Genomic DNA, 19,728 nt, shown 5'->3' with positions numbered 1-19,728 from the left:
CTTTAGCATTAATTTGGTCGTAGGGGATATATAAGATATACTAGATGCCTGTCGTAGCACCGCACTTAGTGCTTTTTTATTTTGCCCGACACCATCACCACAGTGAGCCCAAGAGTATAATGTAATGCTCTACAAACAATATCTGTTGGATTTTTACTGCAGTTAATGTGCAATTTGTGAACCATATCTGATTTCTTTTTTCACATGTCAACTAAAACCGACTCATCTTACACCTCTCTAACTCTAGTCCAACCACCTGGTGAGGGTACGTTGCTTGAAATTCGTATGTGCGAAGTTATTTGACTACCTGTCCATTAGTAAGCACTTTAAGTCGTTAAATAGAGCCGATATAAGGTTCCTCACTACTTACCTAACCGTTTACAATCGACTGCATCGGTTTGGTCTCTGTGCTAAGAAAAAGTTTTGTGAATACAGTTAAGGAAAACTGTAGCCACCTTTATTTTTAATCTATATGGAGGCATTCTGTGACGATTGGGATATTTTAGTTGAGGTTAGCTAAAAATAAAACCAGATGCTAGCAAGTTTAATAAAGAATTTAAAAATTCATGGACTCGGGTCCGTTAGACAACCAAAGAAGTATTGATGAAAGGAGAGCGTTTTTGCTCTCGTCAAAGTAGTGCAGTAGCAGAGATAGTGATCCGGAACTTTCGATTTCTTTGTGGCTACGACAGCTACTTAACGTTTGGTTTCCGGAAAATCCATTCATGGCTTGGCATGTGTTCCAAATGAATGAGATCTCAATAATTGCGCCTAATTTCACGGAGCAATGTTTGTAGGCTTTACAGTAGACCTGCTACAACAAATGAGATTTCTGATGACGTTGCACTCACACGAAAAGAGAGCGAAAGCTTTTATATTGCGACTATATATTTAAACCTCCAGCTCAACGAGGCGCAGTCAGTTTGCGTCAGACAACCATTAACTTTATAATAGTTAGATACTAGCAGGGCCTTTATTAAACATATTCTTGGAATTAATACATACATACATAATTATATATATTGCTTATGAACAAAGTGCGCTAAAGAGGTACGAAAATGTGATATTTGTTGTAATGAATTTTCTTATATGAGATTTAAATACATATTGACATCTAGCTGCAGTCAAAATAATATCATCTCTTCACGATAATGGTTAACTTAATAAATAATAGTTTCTCATTAACTCAGGTCTAACTTACATAACAGGGTTAACACAATCATTGACAATCAAAATCGCCAGACTTGAACCTAATTGAAAAACTTTTTTTACTTAAATTAAAAAATTAGTATTCACACGCAATCAAATATGAAGTTTTACTCTTTTTGTTCTAACATTACGAGTACAATGGAAATAAAATGAATGGTAAAAATTATTTAGGAAATAAGGTTAGGTTTTTACATTTATTTTCTTTCACTTATTTCGCCCATAGGATCTAATTTATTGACCTGATATATTCTGGATGAGTCTTGTATGACGAAATAATGCCTCTTTTTAAATTAACTTAGTAGACAGTAGATATAGTGTTCGAGGTATTGCTTATCAAAGTTTTGTCATTTATGTATGCATAAAACAGTTAAATGCAAGTGCTTCTGCACAATATAAAATTCTTTATTTATTATAAGACTCAATATTGTGAGTTCACCGTAACTGCTCGGGTGTGTGAGATCATAAATTGTTGGAAATAATATTTTGAATGGCATGGGAAATACCTTTTTGTTTCAAATACCTATATGTAGACATATACATACATAGGAATACATTTGCATACAAGATGTACATTAGGGTGTCCCACTAAAAATGTTACGGTTTTCCAACCTGTATTATAAAAGTTATTACATTTTACATTCAGCTCACATAATTAGAAAAGTGTAAGTTTAAAATTGTTTAATTCCGATGGAAAATGTATACTTATATAATATAATTACAATTAAAAAAACGTGATTATTCATGTTTCGAGGCACATTTCCTTCGAATGGCAGCCGAAAATCAACGCCTGTCGTAAATGATCAGAATGCGGCAAAAACCGATATCTTTGGCTCAGAGTAAATTTATGAAGAAAAACATATTAACGAATGCGGTGTTGTGTTTATGTTCACAGATATCCAAGTTAAGTGTAAAATATTTTAGATTTTTCTCTTCCGACAAGCGTTAATTTCGGTGCTATCCATAAAAAAAAGCGGAAACAAAGTTGCTTTCCTTTGTGATGGAAATTATTTTTTTTCTACATTTTTTCTCAGTTTCTTCTCAATTTTTTCTCAATTTTTTCAATTCTTTCTCAATTTTTTCTGTTCCTCTAAAAGCTCAAAAAGAGTTTCAAACTAAGCTTATCCATATGCCGCATAGGGAGTGATCATCACCCGATTGTTCTCTCATTGCAAAGTCTTTCTCAAAAAAATGCTCAATTTGCCAAAGCTTCATAGTGGAATATACAATGCAAACTTGTAAATTCTCACGCATACAGAGTATTGAAATGAATCAGCATTTTGTTAGTTACAATCGGCTAACTAATGCATTTATTTATAAAGAAATTAAATTTCATCAGTGAAGGTAATTATTTCATTGTAAAATAAATACAAACATACTCATGTGTGTGTGTCACTTTTTACGAAGTAAACAAATGATATAAGAGTTATGCAGATGTGTGATGTCCCTACAGTAAAAAGCTAGTTTACTTAGCGTACACTAGTTTGAAAGCGACTAGAAGTGCACCAGTTGTAAAATGATCAATTAAAGATGCATGCAAAACAAAATTTACTTTACTAGTTTAAGCGTGCGAATTATTCGCATCGAATATTTTTAGAGTAACGTGTAAATAAATAAAATATATATTACATACGAATATTTTAAATATTATATATGCTTAAAAAGCTTATTTTATTGTATTCAATGCGTTTCTTGTTTAAATATCAAAAAATCTTAAATCGTACTACCTCTTAATTTTATTTGATACCTTACACAATTTCTTTGAAAGCGAGGTTTGAAGTAATAAAGTGAGCATTGTTTTATTTTTGGTTGAAAATTTGTTTAATGCAAACATACGTACATATAATAAATACCTCTAAATGTACAAACTTTTTTACTACTCTAAATAATAAACAAATATTTAAAGTTTCTTGTCTGTTTGTGTACAGCAACTGTCTAGCTCATAAGTGTTAAGCTGCAATTAGTGGTGTCATAACGGCAACGTAATAGCATTTGTCGATTAATCAAACCGTAGCCATAAACAGCTGATATTTAAGAACAGAATTAATGACTACATTTGCATTTTGTCATAAAAACACGGATCATTTTCCACTGAGTCAATTAATTTTTCGTCGTTCATTTTAAATATAAAAATTTTTATCGCAATTATCAAAACATATGTAAAATTACGGTTACGGGAAAAAACCAATTACCATAACCATAACGCCATAAATTTTGCTGATCGAACCAACATATGGGCAACACTGTAATCGATTAGAGGTGGTATGTCATAATTCCATAGTCATAACCATAACCGTAGAGACTAATTAAATTTCATAACCATATCCATTTGTAATGTGATTTGGTACATTGTGGTAAACGATTATAATGTCTTTATATTAATTAATAAATGCTAATTTCCTCGTCACTGTCCATGTTGTTATCTTCTCTTTAGTTTCTGCACTTCGAAATGCTTAAATAAATGATAATATATCTAAATATCAGCTTCTTATTGCTATGGCACCAATAATTGATGACATAAATATCGTTATGGCTAATACTACGGTTAATACGGCTTTATGGTATGGCACCTCTACTTTGAGCTATAATCGTTTACAGTGATGCCCATATGCTTGAGCAGAACAGCTTTTTGCTATGGTTCCGGTGATGGCTAAGGTATGGCACCCGCAGCTTAAAACGTGATTCCGGTACGACGCGATAATGTGATTAATTTTGCGCCACCTTCCGCCCTTTAAAGCGACCGACATTGTGTTTTATTGATTGCCATAGTAAAGGCTATAGAGAATTGTTTTGTTACTAATTGGATGTATTACTTTCTTTCTGTGAATTGAGGCAGCATTTAATATTTTTGAAGCACTTCTGATTTTAAGCCGCAATCAGGGTTTGCCTGTTAAGCAAATGGGTTCACTCGATATTTTGAAAATTTCAGGTTCGAAAATAAGGGGAACATAATATTTTTCTAAGCAAAATTTCTTCAGCAAGGGGCTATAAAGTTGATAGCTTTAAGCAAATGAAAACAACAATATTTGTTCTGACATCGATTTGTTGGCAAATACAATTGAGTGAAGCGTAGATTATAATAATATTTTAATAACACTTTTCAAAATCTCTTAATTAAAACAGATTTTATTAATAGTGAATGTATTAAGTAAGGATGCAGGAAATTGGTATTGGACGAAAACTAGTTCATTAAAAGGCATTATACTGATATGTACGCTAATTAGTTCATTAACTGGTGTGATGCTGATGTATAGGCTGACTATTAGCATTTCGTAGAATATCGGTATATTAAAACTACCACTTGCTAGCATTGAAAAAATGTAGAAGATGCAAGGTAGTAAGGTAGTCTGAAGGTAGTAAGTTTGACTGCAGGGTATTTTACACTTTAAAATTTGGAGTTCCCCGCTTTCTATTTATAATTACTCGCATTACGCTGGAAATACTATATATTTGAAATCTATATACATACACGCGATATTTTGATCAGTTTTGCCTATTTTTCTTTTATTTTTTTTAATTTTCATTTCAAAAACATTTCATAACGAGTACCATGTAAATAAAACTTTCAAACTTTATACAAAATTCATAAAACTTCGAGACATTTCCCTCGAAATTCCAAACTTTTTATTCAGAATTAAAAAAATGAACTCTGTGAAGTTTTACAGCACATTAAAGTTTAGTGTAGTAAAATGAAAGTTTGAAATACCTTATTGATTTTTGATAATTTTTTTCCTGGTGCGCATTTTCTCCATACTCGTATAACGAAAGCACGAATCTTTTGAATTCTACTGTATGTGGCGAAAAAATTGTTTTTAGCTTAATCTTCTTTTTAGTGCCAGTCTTGAACAAGTTCTTCCATACAATGTTTGAACGGTTGAAGAGAAGAAAATGCTGCAAAATGGTTAAAAAATTAATTCAAATCCTCAGCAGTTTCAATTTGAAATTTGTTACAAAAAGTTCGAAATTCTGATAATATCTTCGACTTATACTTATTACCTATACTAAAAAATTATGTTTTCATAAAAGATTATGAGCTCATAGCAACACTAAAAGCATCTACTTTGGTTAGTTGGTTGGTTAGAGAGGTGATTCATCCAGAATCCAACTAGCGCTTCCGCACCATTTTGTTGCCACATCCTCGTTACCAACTTGTTTAACAGTTATTAACAGCAAGGCTATATCCATTCTGTGCGGACTAGGAACCTTATTAGGCTGTTGACGTCTAAGCCATACAGTTGTTCGGTTTGGCCAAGGTTAACATTCTGTCCTTCCATAGGGCAGGGCATTCACATAGGGAATGGAAGATTGTTTCCTTTTTCTCCGGTTGTTTACAACTATGACCATGTGTTGTGAGGGATGCCCATTTTGGTAGCTTGTTCTCCGTTAGACGAAAAAACAGTTATGACTGCCGTTAGTCTACAGGCGTCCCGTCATTTCATCTTTATCAATGTCGACGATAGCTTGAGGTTGCTAATTTTGCATTTCGTCTGGTCTCTCCACCTACAATCCACGATTCGAAGGTATTTTAGGGAAATTGCATTCTTGACTGCACATAATGGTGTGAATACCGGTTCTGTAAGAGCGTTATTCATGGCAGATCCCCCTCTTGCCAGTTCATCTGCTTTTTCGTTACCTTCAATGTTCTGATGTCCCGGGACCCAGATTAAGGATACTTTATGGTTTTCAGTCAAGGTGGTAAGGCTATTCCTACTTTGTTCCACCACTTTAGAGGTTGTTGTAGTCAAATCCAGTGTCTGGATTACAGCTTGGCTATCCGAAAGAATAGCGATATTGCCCTTTAAAGAGAAATGTGTGATTAGTAGCCTACAAGCTTCCCCAATTGCCAGTACTTCCATCTGCAAGACACTGCTGCTATTAGGGAGACGCACAGATTTTCCAATTCCGAGTCTATGAGAATATATACCAGGTACAAGACCACAATCCATTTTACTGCCATTTGTATAGACTGTAGTGTCGAAGTTGTTTTATGAGAATTCCTTACTCCATTCTTCGTTAGATGGAAAGAGAGTGGCATAATTCCTGTTGAAAGTTACCATTGGGACGATGTAATCTGTCCTCTCCGAAGTTGACTGAGTTTCTTGCAATGTTGTTGTTGTAGCAGTAACTTTGCCCTGTCAGTGTAGTGTAATATCCGGTCGTCTTCGTCTAGCTCATCTAACGGTGGGCCCAGGAAACTAGCTGTTTCGACAGGTTGGGTCCAGAGGGAGAGTGGTGTTAGAAGAGTGGGTTTGATGGGGCATGTGAAGAGGTGGTTAGTGTCGTGCGGGATGCCTTCACATGCCGGACATATGTTTAGTATGTCGGGGTCGATTCTGGATAAGTAGTAGTTTAACCTGGGACGGCATCCGGAACGTAATTGTGCCAAGGTTACGTGGGACTCTCGGGGAAGTTGGAGCTCTTTTTCGGTGATGGGGGCATACGGGGATCGGGAGCTTAAGAAGGTGGTAAGGGTCTCCCTATGAATGTCGTTGATTGTCTGTCTGTACACAGTCAGATCCAATAGCTGTCGGTCTATTTTGTCCTGGATCTCGTCCGCGTAATTGTAGGTCTGTAGCTTCGTTCACTGCGAATCACTGGTTCCAGGTGACCAGACAGGCGCAGCGTAATTTAGAACCGGTCGGCCCAAGTGCTATCGGCAAGCGACTTAAGGACCTTGTTGCGATTCTGTACTTTAGTTGCAATAGCGATTGTGTGCGCTGAGAAGGAGAGCCAGCTGTCAAAGGTAACTCCCAATATTCTGGGGTTGTTTACCGTCGGAATTTGTGTATCATCGACTTTCACCTTAAGTTGCAGCTTGACCTTCTTTGTCCAGGTGGTGTTCCTCGTGTAAGTTCCTTTCCTTCCCCCTCGAGAAAGGCAGGCGAGGTAGTCGTTTACTTTTGTGCATAGGCCATCAATGTCATTGCCCGATGAGATTATCGTGCAGTCGTCGGCGTAGGAGACCAGGGAGATTCCCTCTGGTGGCTGGGGGAGTTTCGAGATGAGTTTGTTGCAATAATAGACTTGCATGACCATAAGCGACCCGCTTCATTTAACCTAAATGCCGTATACAACCATAATGTATGCTTAGGTTGGAGACTCCATCTTCTTCCAAGTCATAAGACTGAGTATATTTACGCTTTATCCTCCACCTTATCCTGGACACGGAAATGGATTCGCCCCAGATGTAGGTAAGGACGGCATCCGTACTTCGACTTCAGCACCTTGAGAGACCCAAGTTCGATACCCAGTACCAGGTGGGAGCCCGCCTCCGAAGTGGTAGCGGATTTCTGCCTGGTGCACGAGTATATTCTCTAGAGAGTCGTGTCAAGATCTTTGTTCTGAACACCGATGCGTGTGAGGAGTTCTACTGAACTACAGGAAGGACCCGGAATCTAGACACTCGCTCATATTAGCCTTTCTGTGCTACTCTCAACAAGAATGAACTTGCTGTTTTCGCAGGTTGGAATTTTTGCTATCTCTTTTTCCAGCCATTCTCGGGAAAAAGCATTGGAACAGTGCACCTTGACGATGCCTATGGATTACTACGTTTCTTTAGTTGCCTCATTATTTTGTTGTTGTTCCTATATATGTTTGAGGAATGCTGCTGGAGTGACAGTCCATGGTTGGATATTTATTATGAACTGTCGTCGGTTCATAATTTTTTCATATCCTTCGCTATCACTCGAACTTAAATAGAAAAGCAACGTAGCGGGACTTAAAAACTATTTTGAACTGAAAAGATATTGCGATCCGTTTGCATTTGTATGCCATCATGCCATTCAGATAATACGATTGACATATCACGAAATTTCTTCGTAAGTTCACGTTGATGGTTGCGACGATTAGAGATATTGCAGCAGGACTCGCTCTTCGCAGATGGACCCCGATATACCAAACATATATCCAAACTGGGCGAAGTCTATACTGCCACCTAGTCAGATCCCACTTAAGCCTACTCATTGAGGACAGGCGCGCTCTATATTTCGATGTTTCATGGGCATACTGTTAGATGATCTTGATTGCAATACTAAGTAGAACACTAGTCAGAGCAGAGCTTAGTAAGGCAGCTGCAACAATATTTAATGGATTCGATCTAGGTAGTGTAACAACATATCTGTTTTGAAGCCATGATAATTTTATATATAATATTTACTATTTAGTACAGGTTTTCTCTCTATACCACATTAAGATTGCCTCCATGATGCAAAAAATGAAATAGTCTTTTGTAATAAGAGGATGTTCTTAAAATATTCATTAATGGTTAAGTAAAAATGTTCATAGTTAGTTTTAAATATTTAAAATCTACGAGGACAAGACAAATTTGTAGCTTAACTGAAGTATTTTAATTATAATTCTCTTTCAGAAGCACTAACATGATTGCTAGTCCAGATGATCTCGGGGGCTTGGAAATGCTCTACAAAATTTATAAACCAACTATTAGAAACAAATCGGATGTTGCAATACTTTTCACGCATTTTACACTTTGTATTCAGTGTAGAATGAACTGCATTGGCATTGGTGAAGAGGTATATACACACATACATATGCATAATATAGTATTTTTAATCATTTTAGTCAGTAACGGAAATTGAATAAAACTCCATTTTTTCTGCCTGCAGACTCACTTCGTCCCATCAGAGCAAAGTGAAGACAATTGTGCATTCTTGCCAGATGGTTGGAATAAAAATAGTAAAACTTATGTACTACGCTATTCCCACGAAAGCACAATTTATACATTGAGTGCTAAGGAATTCGAAAATGGTTTAATCATAAGATTGGCCGATCTGGAAGATAAACGAAGTTCTTCGTTCGTATTTAACGTTGAAGAACACATCGATAGAGTAGGAAAGAGTAATAACCAAATAAAAGCGTTAATACCCAAAGCAGAGAAGCTGGCTGAAAGATTGCAAAAGCAATTAATTAAACCGGTAAGTATTTTAGTGATATTTTGAGTTAGAAAAATCATATTTTTTTATTACATTTCTATTTAAAGGTGTTGGAAATGAGTAGAGACTCACAAAGTAGCAGAGAATTAGGCGGGAGCACTGATATGAATCCTCTATCATCATATTCAACTATATATCAGAGGTAAGCATTTAATTACCCACTGCGCGGTTACCCACTACGAATATTTGGTATATTAGGGTGTTGGTTATGAAAAACTTCCTATAATAGCTTTTGAGTTAGTTTTCCATTTGAACGTACGCTTACGAACCGTTTTCGGGATATATGTATGATACGATAAATGTGCCTATTAAAAGTATTCAGATGTAGACCATTGTTATTCACTACGTTCGTGTGCTGGGAAAAGTCATAACCCAAACAAAAAAAAAAAAAAATGATTTTAGACAAATATATCTAGAAAGATTCCCAGTTCTTCTTTTATGCTGTGTAAAATAAATTCATGACCATATTTACTAACAATCTCTCATTAGAAGAAAATGTATCTGTACTATTATTCAATATGAAAACGATTACCTTTATAAAGCTAAAAATACAATAAATTATTTCTCGCCACCAATGCACAAATATCCGAAAATCTTCTGCAGAGAATTTCTCTCACGACTTCATCGCATGTCTTTAACGTGTCTTTTGGCATACTCTTTCCAATGTTTCGGCCGGTATCTAACATATAAATGCTTTAATGTTGTCTTCCAATGCGTTAATTGAAGCAAGCTTGTCTGAATAGACATGAGCTTTAACATAGCCCCACAAAAAATAATCTAAAGGCGTTATATCGAACGATCTGGGTGGCCAATTGACAGGTCCCGAACGTGAAATAAAATGTTCACCGAACTCGCCTCTCAACAAGTCCATTGTTACGCGTGCTGTGTGCCATGTGGCACCGTCTTGCTGAAACCACATGTCATGCAAGTCAAGCTCTTGCATTTGGGGCAAAAAAAAGTTGCGCTCACCATTCACAGTTACGTTACGATTCGCAGCATCTTTGAAGAAGTACGGTCCAATGATACCTCCAGTCCATAAACCGCACCAAACTGTGACCTTTTCTGGATACATTGGTAGCTCGTGCAATTCTTCTGGCTGATCTTCACTCCAAAATCGACAATTCTGCTTATTTACGTACCCATTGATCCAAAAATGAGCTTCGTCGCTGAACACAATTTTTCGATAAAAAAGTGGATCTTAACCTTTCTTAACAGAACACGCATTTTTATAATAAAATTCAATGATTTCGTTCTTCGTTTGTAAGACGATTCATGGTTAAATTATAGACCAAACTGAAGATGTTTGACTGTTTAAAAGGATAATAGCTAAAAAATCACCCTTTATAATATAAGAAATACTTAAATTTACGTTCTGAAAATTTTTTGACATATTCTTGAACGGTTATATTAACATTTTATGAAAAAAAATTTTTTTTTTCGAAATTTCACAGGTAAATGTCCCCTTAAAGAGGGGATTTTTTTAGTTTCTTGTGATAAAAAAACCTTTAAACCTACGAAAATAGGGGGTGTATGCAGACTTTTGCCCATCACTGTATGTATCTGAGTGGGCCTTTTTGTGATAAAATCGGCTCTTAAATCATAAAAAATTTGATCTGTAAGATTTTTCGTAGAGTATCCAACTGATAGATAGTACATGGCAAGGTGTTATGATAAAAATTTACACACATAGTAGCTAGTAGCCTATCCTCACTTTTTCAGAAGGTCTATTCTCGCCATGCTTTAATGGTATTATCCTAAAAGAGCGTGTAAACTGCTACATTACTTTAGAATATTTTGATATTTTACTTAGTATCGTACTTTGGAAGTAAAATTCGAAATAGGATTTGGTACAAGTGAAGTTGGTATTAAAAATATTCTTACATCTTATTCGAAAGGATTAAAAAGTATTGAAATTGTGATAGAAATACAAGTACATATGTACACGAAGTATTTATTTGGTGAAGATAATTGGGGTAGGGCGATATATGCTACTAAATCAGAGTTTTTAATAGGAAAAAAGAAGTTAAAAACCTAAGAAAATAAGTCAAGTTGTCATCATTTCGAATTACCTACTTATGCCGGACCTCTCAAAACTACAATAAACACCGCTCCACTGACATCAACTTATTTCGTTACATGGTAGATGTTATGCCATGATTTACATCTATAAATAATAAAAAAAGTATAATAGATTTTTCAATTACTTTTTACTTGCTTTCAGAAATTATCCCTATAGAAGCGATCATCTGGCATCGAGCCCAAGCTTTGGCCTGCCCTTTACTGGACGCAGTGATTTACATCCATTCGGAAGTGGTGATTTTGCTGGTAATTTATTTCCAAATACTTTCCGAAGTCCACGAGGGATGATGCCACGCATTTATCCCACCACTCCTATGTCTAATGGTCATGGGACAAGTCCCAATTTTAATCATCTGCAACCCCCAGGTTGGGGTTTCGATGATTTTATTTGATAAAGTTAGTTTAATACGAATAAATTAGTTGGGGAGCAAATATATTTATGTACATAAATTGTGAACGTTTTAGAAACGAAAATTTAATTTATTTAAGAAGATATAGAAACTAGAATTATTAAGAAAATATAGAAAAAAATTAGCAAGTGTGATCATGAACTTTTCTATAAAAATAATGAGCTTAAATAATAAATACTTATAAGAAGGCCAAGTGGCCGTTCGGCATATATTACTTTTTCACTGATACAATGACATCGAAAAATAGTAAGTACTTTTGCAATTAACTAAATAGTCACCAAATTAATCCAAATCATATATTTAACTTCCAAATAATACTTCAACGAACTCGCTTTCCAAACCTTTCGAAAAAATAGAGAAATTGTGAGATAAAATTAGAAAACTACTGGTCGCAGATTTCATCTTACTAAATAATGGCGCATTGGTAGTTGTCTAAGCAATCTTGAAATTAAAATACGAAAATGGATTGGACCTACAAAAATGTTGTCAAAATTGCTTTTCAATGGAACTCACAAGGAAGACGGCGAGGAGGACGGCCACGACAAACTTGGATGCGCACAAAACTAAATGGCAGCTCTTCCACCGCCGCCTGGAGCGAAATTACGCGTATAGCGGCTGGTAGAAATTGTTGGCTTTGTTTCCGCCCTAGGCTTCGACTAGGAGCGATAGTAGATAGATGTTTCTTATAGTAGTTCTTTAGTTTTTTTTTTTTTAATGCAGGAATAAAAAAAATACCAGTCTAACGGTTAGACGCGATAGAAGTGAAACCTTCCGTAAAACAAACTGAGAGAGAATAAGACGAAAGCAGCATTAGAAGCAAGATAATTATAGGTTCATTATAATATTGCTATAAAGTTCATATTTTATTTTCTTCATTTTATTATTATTCATCCTCAATGTTTTCAATTTCAACAAATGATACGAGTGGCTTATGATAGCTAAAATATGATACAAATGCTTTGGTTTCGATGTTGTCAACATGTCTTTGAAATACCGCGTCAATGGTTGTTTTTGATCGTGTTGTCGATTCAGTGCGATTGTTACACATTTTTAAATTGAATGTTGTATTGAGAACGTCAATTAAAGGAACCGCTGTGTCCAATGCAAAATTTACGTTAAAATCGCCACTTAAAATCATTGGAACTTTATTGTAATCTTTTCTAAGTATCCGCGATACTTCTGGTGTATACTTTATTAAATTTTCGTGAATGAATTCCGTGATGCTATTTATTGATTTTTTTTCTGTCGATATTCACGACACTTTTCTGCATTATTTTTCGGCATAATTGCGGTAAATATTTAAAAATGAAAATATTTACGAATATAAAAATACACACGCGGTTGCTATTATGAGCGTCCCCAGCAAAACCCGCGTGACCGAAACTCTAACATAATTACATTTTTTTGAATGTTACAAACACATATGCACGCAGGTTTTGCTGGGGCGTGACCGAAACTCTAACACAATTACACATATGCACTCGTATTTGTTTGAAAATCGACTTTTTTTTTTGGTTCTCCGTCACCTTTGGAAAATGTGTAAACAGTAAGCAAACTTTATTCATATATTTTTCCTCATTTTTGCATCAGTAAAATTAAACAAACGCCGTAGCCGAATGGGTTGGTGCGTGACTACTATTCAGAATTCACAGAGAGAACGTCAGTTCGAATCTCGGTGAAAACACCAAAATTAAGGAAAACTATTTTTCTAATAGCGCTCACCCCTCAGCAGGCAATGGCAAAACACCGAGTGTATTTCTGCCATGAAAAAAAGCTCCTCATAAATATATCATAAAATAAAAAAATAAAATAACTGTATAAAAAAATTTGTTTTCTTGTGATTCGAACCAAGGATTTTGCATCGGAATCTCACATTGCTAGCCGCTCGGCTATCGCGCCATGCTGTCGGCGCTGGCCTAAAAGTTATTTAGTTCGTCGCTACGTGTATATGTAATATTCGTAGCCAAGAGTGTCGCTTTTTTCGTTTCACTTTTTCTCAAATCACTCCCAACGATTCTAAAGAAGTTTTCACTTCAAAAATTGTAATAATAGAAAAGGGTACGAGTATTGAATCATTCCACAGCAATCCTTTTAATTTTCTACTTTTTACGCTAAAGCACTCTAGCTTAGTGGTGATTTGAAAGCACACATGAAAAGTTAGGTTAATGAAAACAAAGAAGATAAAAGAAAAGAGAAGTGAAAGGAAAAAGTTGCTGGTAAACAAAAATATAACAACAGAAATCTATAATTACGTGTAACCTATAAGAATAATTACATCAGTTCAACAGCTATTTTTTTAAATTAATTAAGTGCCGAGTAGCGGAAATGCACAACTTTCGTTATGCAATTGTTTTATGTATTGCACGTTGGCAACTTCTCACACTAAACCGACCATATTTAAAAGACAGATTGCCTCTTTGGGAAACTAATTTGTATTTCACTGCGATTAAAAAAGCACTAAAATCGCACACATGTATGTATGTACAATATATATATGAAAAGAAGTTCTACAGAAATTAATAATGAAAACCCAGTAAAATAAAATATTTTATAATGAAAATAATTTAAAAAGCCTGTTTTTGTTTTGTCTTTTGTATACGTATCTGCTCGTATTGGAAGTTTTCACTCCATAAAATTGTTTGGAATAACCACAAAGTAAAGTTGCGTGAGTTAGCTGACATCGTAAAGATATCAAAATAACGTGTTGGCTTTATATTGCATGAGCATTTAACTATGAGGAAGCTCTGTTCAAAGTGAGTACCGCGTTTGTTCGCTGTTTTGTTACATCAAAACAACACAACAATGGCAAAGCTACATGAATTGAACTTTGCATAGCCCCACGTCCAGCCCATGTGTTAAGTTAGCTACTTTTGCTGACGACACATGTACGAGCCGTTGGATCGAACGAATTCGAGTCCATTATAAGATTTTATTGACGATATTTTCAGTTGGACTGGGAAGTGAAGAATAAAATTAAATGAGTCAAAATCTGTTTATGTGGATATTACTAAAAATCTAATTCCATATATGTATACCCGTTAAAACCCTAGGTTGTTCAATTGGTTTGCGGTTCGATAAAAGAGGGTGTTGCCACTAGTCTAATTTGTTTTGTCATGTTATGAACGTAGGTGCCGTTCCTTTCAATCTGTTAATTCACTCTTTGTTTAAAAGTCATTTTGCATCGACGTGTCACATAATTTTCTACAAAAATCAAGTATCGCGCAGTGATTGAATTTTTATTTTTGGAAGGCTTAAAAGCAAAAGAAATTTATGAGCGAACGTTAAAGGGTATAAGGACTTTTCGCCATCAATTAGTACAATAGAAAGATGAGTTGCTGAATTTTTAAACGTGTCGTACAAGTCTTGAAGACGATCCACGTCAAGGGCGTCCAACAAACAGCAACAACACCAGAAATTGTAGAAAACAATACAGGGAAATCGTATTGGAAAATCATCAAGTGACTGAAAGAGATTTAGTAGAAGCCTTAGTCATCCCATTGGACGGTAAAAGCAATATTTTGACTGAAGTATTGGGTTTCAGAAAGCTGTGTGCACAATGGACGCCGCCTTCGCTAACAGTGGAACAAAAGCACATTCGAATATCACTTTCTCAGCAACATTTTGAGCGTTTTCGAAAGAGTAAAGTGGATTTTGTGCATCGATTAATCACTTTTTATGAGATCTTTGTCTCTTACCATGATCCTAAATCGAAAGAAGAGGCCAAAGAGTGGTGCTAACCTGGTTCTTTGGCTCAGAAATCTCCAGAAATCAGCCAAGAAGGGCTTGGGATGCGAAAGGAGTTTTTTATGTAGGTTACTTGCCAACTTAGACCAGCTGAAGGAAAAAAATCGTGAAAAAGACCTAATTTGCGAAAGAAAAAAATTATTTTTCAACAGGATAATGCACTGTGTCACAAGAGCATTTTGACAATGGTTAAAATCGATGAATTAAAGTTCGAATTGTTGGAATTATTCAACAGATTTGGCCCCTAGCGACTCCCATCTCTTTCTAGACCTAGAAAAATTCATTCATCAAATGATGAGGTCATAAATAATGAGATCATAAGTTGTGGAAGCGTATTGTGCAGCCCTTTGCATAAAAAGAAACTTCCATCTATGAGCGACCATTGGGCTTCACTAAGCTTAACAAAACAAAAATCCATATTTCTTTATACTAAATATATTTTATTCCGCTGTTTTTTTTTTAATGTTTACATAATTTTAATTGAGATATATATAAATACTCAAATTCTATACAATTTAAATGTGTATGTACATACAATCATTGTTAAATACGTATACACAATATTTATATACGCATATAATATTTATTTTCATATCCACTATACTTTTGTGTGAATTAGATAATTATATGCGTAAGAGAGAAGTTGTAAATAATATTTTGAGCATACCGAGGATTTATTATAATAAGTGTGTATGTATTGTAGTAAAATAAAAATAATAAATTGGACCAAGTTTATAATATTATATATTCTTTTATTTTATTACATATATTTACAATTATTTTTGAAAAAAAAAAAATATTTTTCCCATAACCACTGACATGTTATGAAACTCACTTATACTTTACTTTATGTAATCAATGATAACCACATTTACTATAGTTCACATAGTTTAAAATAATCTTAATAAGCATTAAGCAGGCAGTTTGAAGTTACATACATACGTAATTGAGCATAGCGATTTCTCGTGCTTTTGCATAGAAAAAAATGTTTTTTATGAAAAACAATCATATATGTAATTATGTATGCAGGTATATTGCAGTATTTTGTTGTAGTTGTAAGTTTTTGCGGTAAATTAAATCCCGTTATTCAGCAAAATGCTTACAATTTTTTGCAGATTTTTTATTGTTGCAAGCATTTATAAATAATATACATTCGCTAACAAAATATTGCAGCTATTCTTCGTACATATTTAATTAACCAATAATGAAAATAGGAAAAAATAAAATAAGGAAATAGATATATATTTTCTCTTCTCTATTCATATTTCTATATGTATATATATTTATTTTATTATTTATTTTTAACTTTTAATTTATCATTTCATAAAATGTTGGCTCATGGCTGCCAAAGAAGCTATTTTGGGCCTATGAATAAAGACTTAAGTTAATTTAAAAATAATTAAACATACTTAAGAATGCACATATGTATGTGTGTATAAAATTTGAAGTATAACTTACAAGCTATTGTATATTGACAATGGCGATTAACTTAATTAAAGTTTTTTGTTATAAAAAGTACATATGCATGAGTATGCTTGCATCGAGAAAACTATTTGATATATTTCTATAATTTATTTAAAATTAATTTAACTTAAAAGAAAAATTAATTACGCAAAGTACGAGTATATCAATATAAATTTGGAGGATTACCTATGTAAAAGAATTTTATAAGCAGTAAGAGTGTTAATTTCGCAAGAGTTTACCAGGGCAAAGCAGTATAGAGAGGAAAAAGCAGAAAAACTTGTAGAACTTAAAAAAACGTATACAACTTGTTGCTATATTTTTATAATACGACATTTGTGCGACACATATGCATTAATGATTTGCAAAGTGTTTGGAATAAAAGTTACAAAATTTGAAATGTGATTTAAGTTTTGCTTTTACTTTCTCAAGAAATTTTCAGGAAGGGAGCGTGTATTACTTTTAACAGTTGAAATTGAAATAAATTAAGAAGTAATTTTTTGTTCTCCATGTAATATTTTAAATTAAAACTTAATCCTGATTCAATTAAAAAACCAAAATAACAAAAATCTCTTTAAAAAAAATTTAAAAATTTTATAAGATTGCCAGTGAGATATTGTAGTTTATGAGTAGCTCTATGGCTCTTTTGATTGCTTTGAGGGTACATCTAAGGCTCTGTTTGGAAGCCTTAAAGTGTTCTGCTTGCACACCAACCCAATTAAAGGGACACGACAAGAAGAGTTGAATTTCTAAGCGCCCACTCTGTGCGCGAAATACAAAACTAATCGTCCCATCGAAAGATTTATAATTTTTGAAAATGACGTCATATATAGATAGTATTTGGCACTTGTGAACTAAACAGCTGCAGTATACAATCAATGGAGCAAATGGACAAGCAAACTCGTTTTTCATTTCATCAAAAACTTATTATTTAAAAACAAAATTGGATTATTAATTTTGCTAATTGACGCAAAATGACAAAATGATGCTATTTTTCTCACTTCCATCTGCACAATTGTACAAGTGGCTTTTGTATAAGAAGAAGTTGGCTAGTTTGTTAGTGAAAAAAATCTGCAAGTATTTTCAGAAATAATTTTGTTAAGGCAGTTACCGAAAAAGTATCTCTTTTGTTGTTCTGCGTTCTCCGGCGTGAAATTTCGCGGCAACATCATTTTCTTTCAAGTGAACAGAGCTGCAGAGCTTTTTATAAAAAATAAACAAGTCAAAATAAAAAATCAAAACGGTAAAATTTAAAATATAAAAAAATGTCATTATTGAAAGAAGTGCCTCTATACAAGGGGAATTTTTGCTTGAGTTTATTGCCTCAACCAACTCTTTCCTCTTATTTAAGTTTCGGATATTTCCATATTCCACTAATAAAGCAAAGAATAGCGGTGATAAAATAAAGAAAATTTTCATATTTCAAACAGATTTACTTTTTCGGCAAATTCTTACAATTTGAACACAATTTTTAATCCGACGAACAGGCGCTTTTCACAAAATTATAAAAGTAAATACAACTTAAGTAGCGGTGAAAAAATGTTGCTAGCAACATGTTGCGAGCTTTGTCACAGCTTGAATAGACTACAACTTTGTCGGTCTTAGATGTTTCACGGCCAATAATTTATAGGGATTTTGACAGCTCATTTCAGGTGAAACGTGAACAGATTTCTATGCCTTACATGGAAGGTAAAAAGCATTGTTTACTTTCCGCTTAAAAATTACAAACATAAAACATATAATTTTTCATTCAAATATAATAAACAAATTTTAATTGCACATTTCTAGTAAAAAGGGATTATTAGTAGTGCAGAAAATCAAGTTTTTAGTTATAAAATAATTGGAAAAAGGAATAATTATAAGCCATATATAGTAGATTTGTGGTAAGCAGCTCGACTTTAAATGAAAAACTGCGCCTAAAATTAACTATTCAAATTTATTTGAATACATTGAACTACATAACATATGTATGTAACGTCTGGCCTTAAATTATTATTTTGTTTAATGGAGAAGATTTTTTATAAATTTTATGTAATATAGAGAAAAAAATAATATTAAAAAAAAGTTCTTGACGCGGTACGTTTGTTAAGTGCTGAAATCAAATAAATGTCTGTTGGAAATGAAAAGATGCTTGAGTCTAGTTATATCGATCAGAATATATAATTACTAAATTTGAATTTGTTTATTTTAATGGGTTTCGTTTTAGTTTATTATTTAATTTAATTTTATGTTATTTTTTTAAATTTAATTTTGGTTTTTTTACTGTAATTTAATTTGATTTTATGTAATTTAATTTAATTGAAATTAATTTTATTTGGTTTTATTTTATTTATTTCACGTTATTTTATTTATTTATTTTATTTTATTTATTTATTAAAAGGAGTAAAAATTATAAATAATTATTCCATTTAAAAATGAGGAAAAAAGAACAGGCACTGGCTCCTTAAGACCTATTTTAATTTTATTTTAAATAATGTTATTTCATTTTATTTTTATTTGTTTATTTTAATTAATTCTATTTTATTTTGTGTTTTATCACATTAGTTTATTTTCAACTTGATTTACCTTATTTTGTTCTATTGTATGTAATAATATTTTATTTCATTTAATTTTATTTCGAGTTATTTCATTTCAGTAATTATTTGCTATTTTATTTTAGTTCTATTTTAGTTTGATTTTTAACGCTTTATTATATTTATCTTAATTTACTTAATTTTTCTATATAATTTAATTTTATTTGGATTTATTAGTTATATTGCATATTACGTCATTTTATTTTTTTTTACTTTTATCTCACTTTATTGCATGCTATATCATTTTAATTCATTGTCTTTATTCTATTATATTTACTTTATGTTATCTGATTTTATATCATATAA

The 19,728-nt window shown here is 33.3% G+C and overlaps 1 protein-coding gene across 2 annotated transcripts; it reads left to right on the top strand.

The window, feature by feature from the left end:
• Positions 1–905: 905 nt before the first annotated feature.
• Positions 906–11,851, top strand: LOC128867631 (proteasome inhibitor PI31 subunit-like). 2 transcript variants are annotated; one of them, XM_054109045.1, is made up of 5 exons: positions 906–1,050; positions 8,573–8,735; positions 8,829–9,137; positions 9,203–9,297; positions 11,377–11,851. In XM_054109045.1, the coding sequence occupies exons 2-5, from the start codon at positions 8,583–8,585 to the stop codon at positions 11,624–11,626; spliced, it is 807 nt and encodes a 268-aa protein (XP_053965020.1). In that variant the 5' UTR covers positions 906–1,050; positions 8,573–8,582; the 3' UTR covers positions 11,627–11,851. The 2 variants fall into 2 exon arrangements, with proteins under 2 accessions (XP_053965020.1, XP_053965022.1); XM_054109047.1 differs by lacking the exon at positions 906–1,050 and adding an exon at positions 3,841–3,861.
• The last annotated feature ends 7,877 nt before the right edge of the window (positions 11,852–19,728 follow it).

Source organism: Anastrepha ludens, chromosome 6 (genome assembly GCF_028408465.1).
Source record: "Anastrepha ludens isolate Willacy chromosome 6, idAnaLude1.1, whole genome shotgun sequence".
NCBI lineage: Eukaryota > Metazoa > Arthropoda > Insecta > Diptera > Tephritidae > Anastrepha > Anastrepha ludens.
The sequence above is the reverse complement of the archived record's forward strand: the minus strand, read 5'-3'. Positions and strand labels throughout refer to the sequence as shown.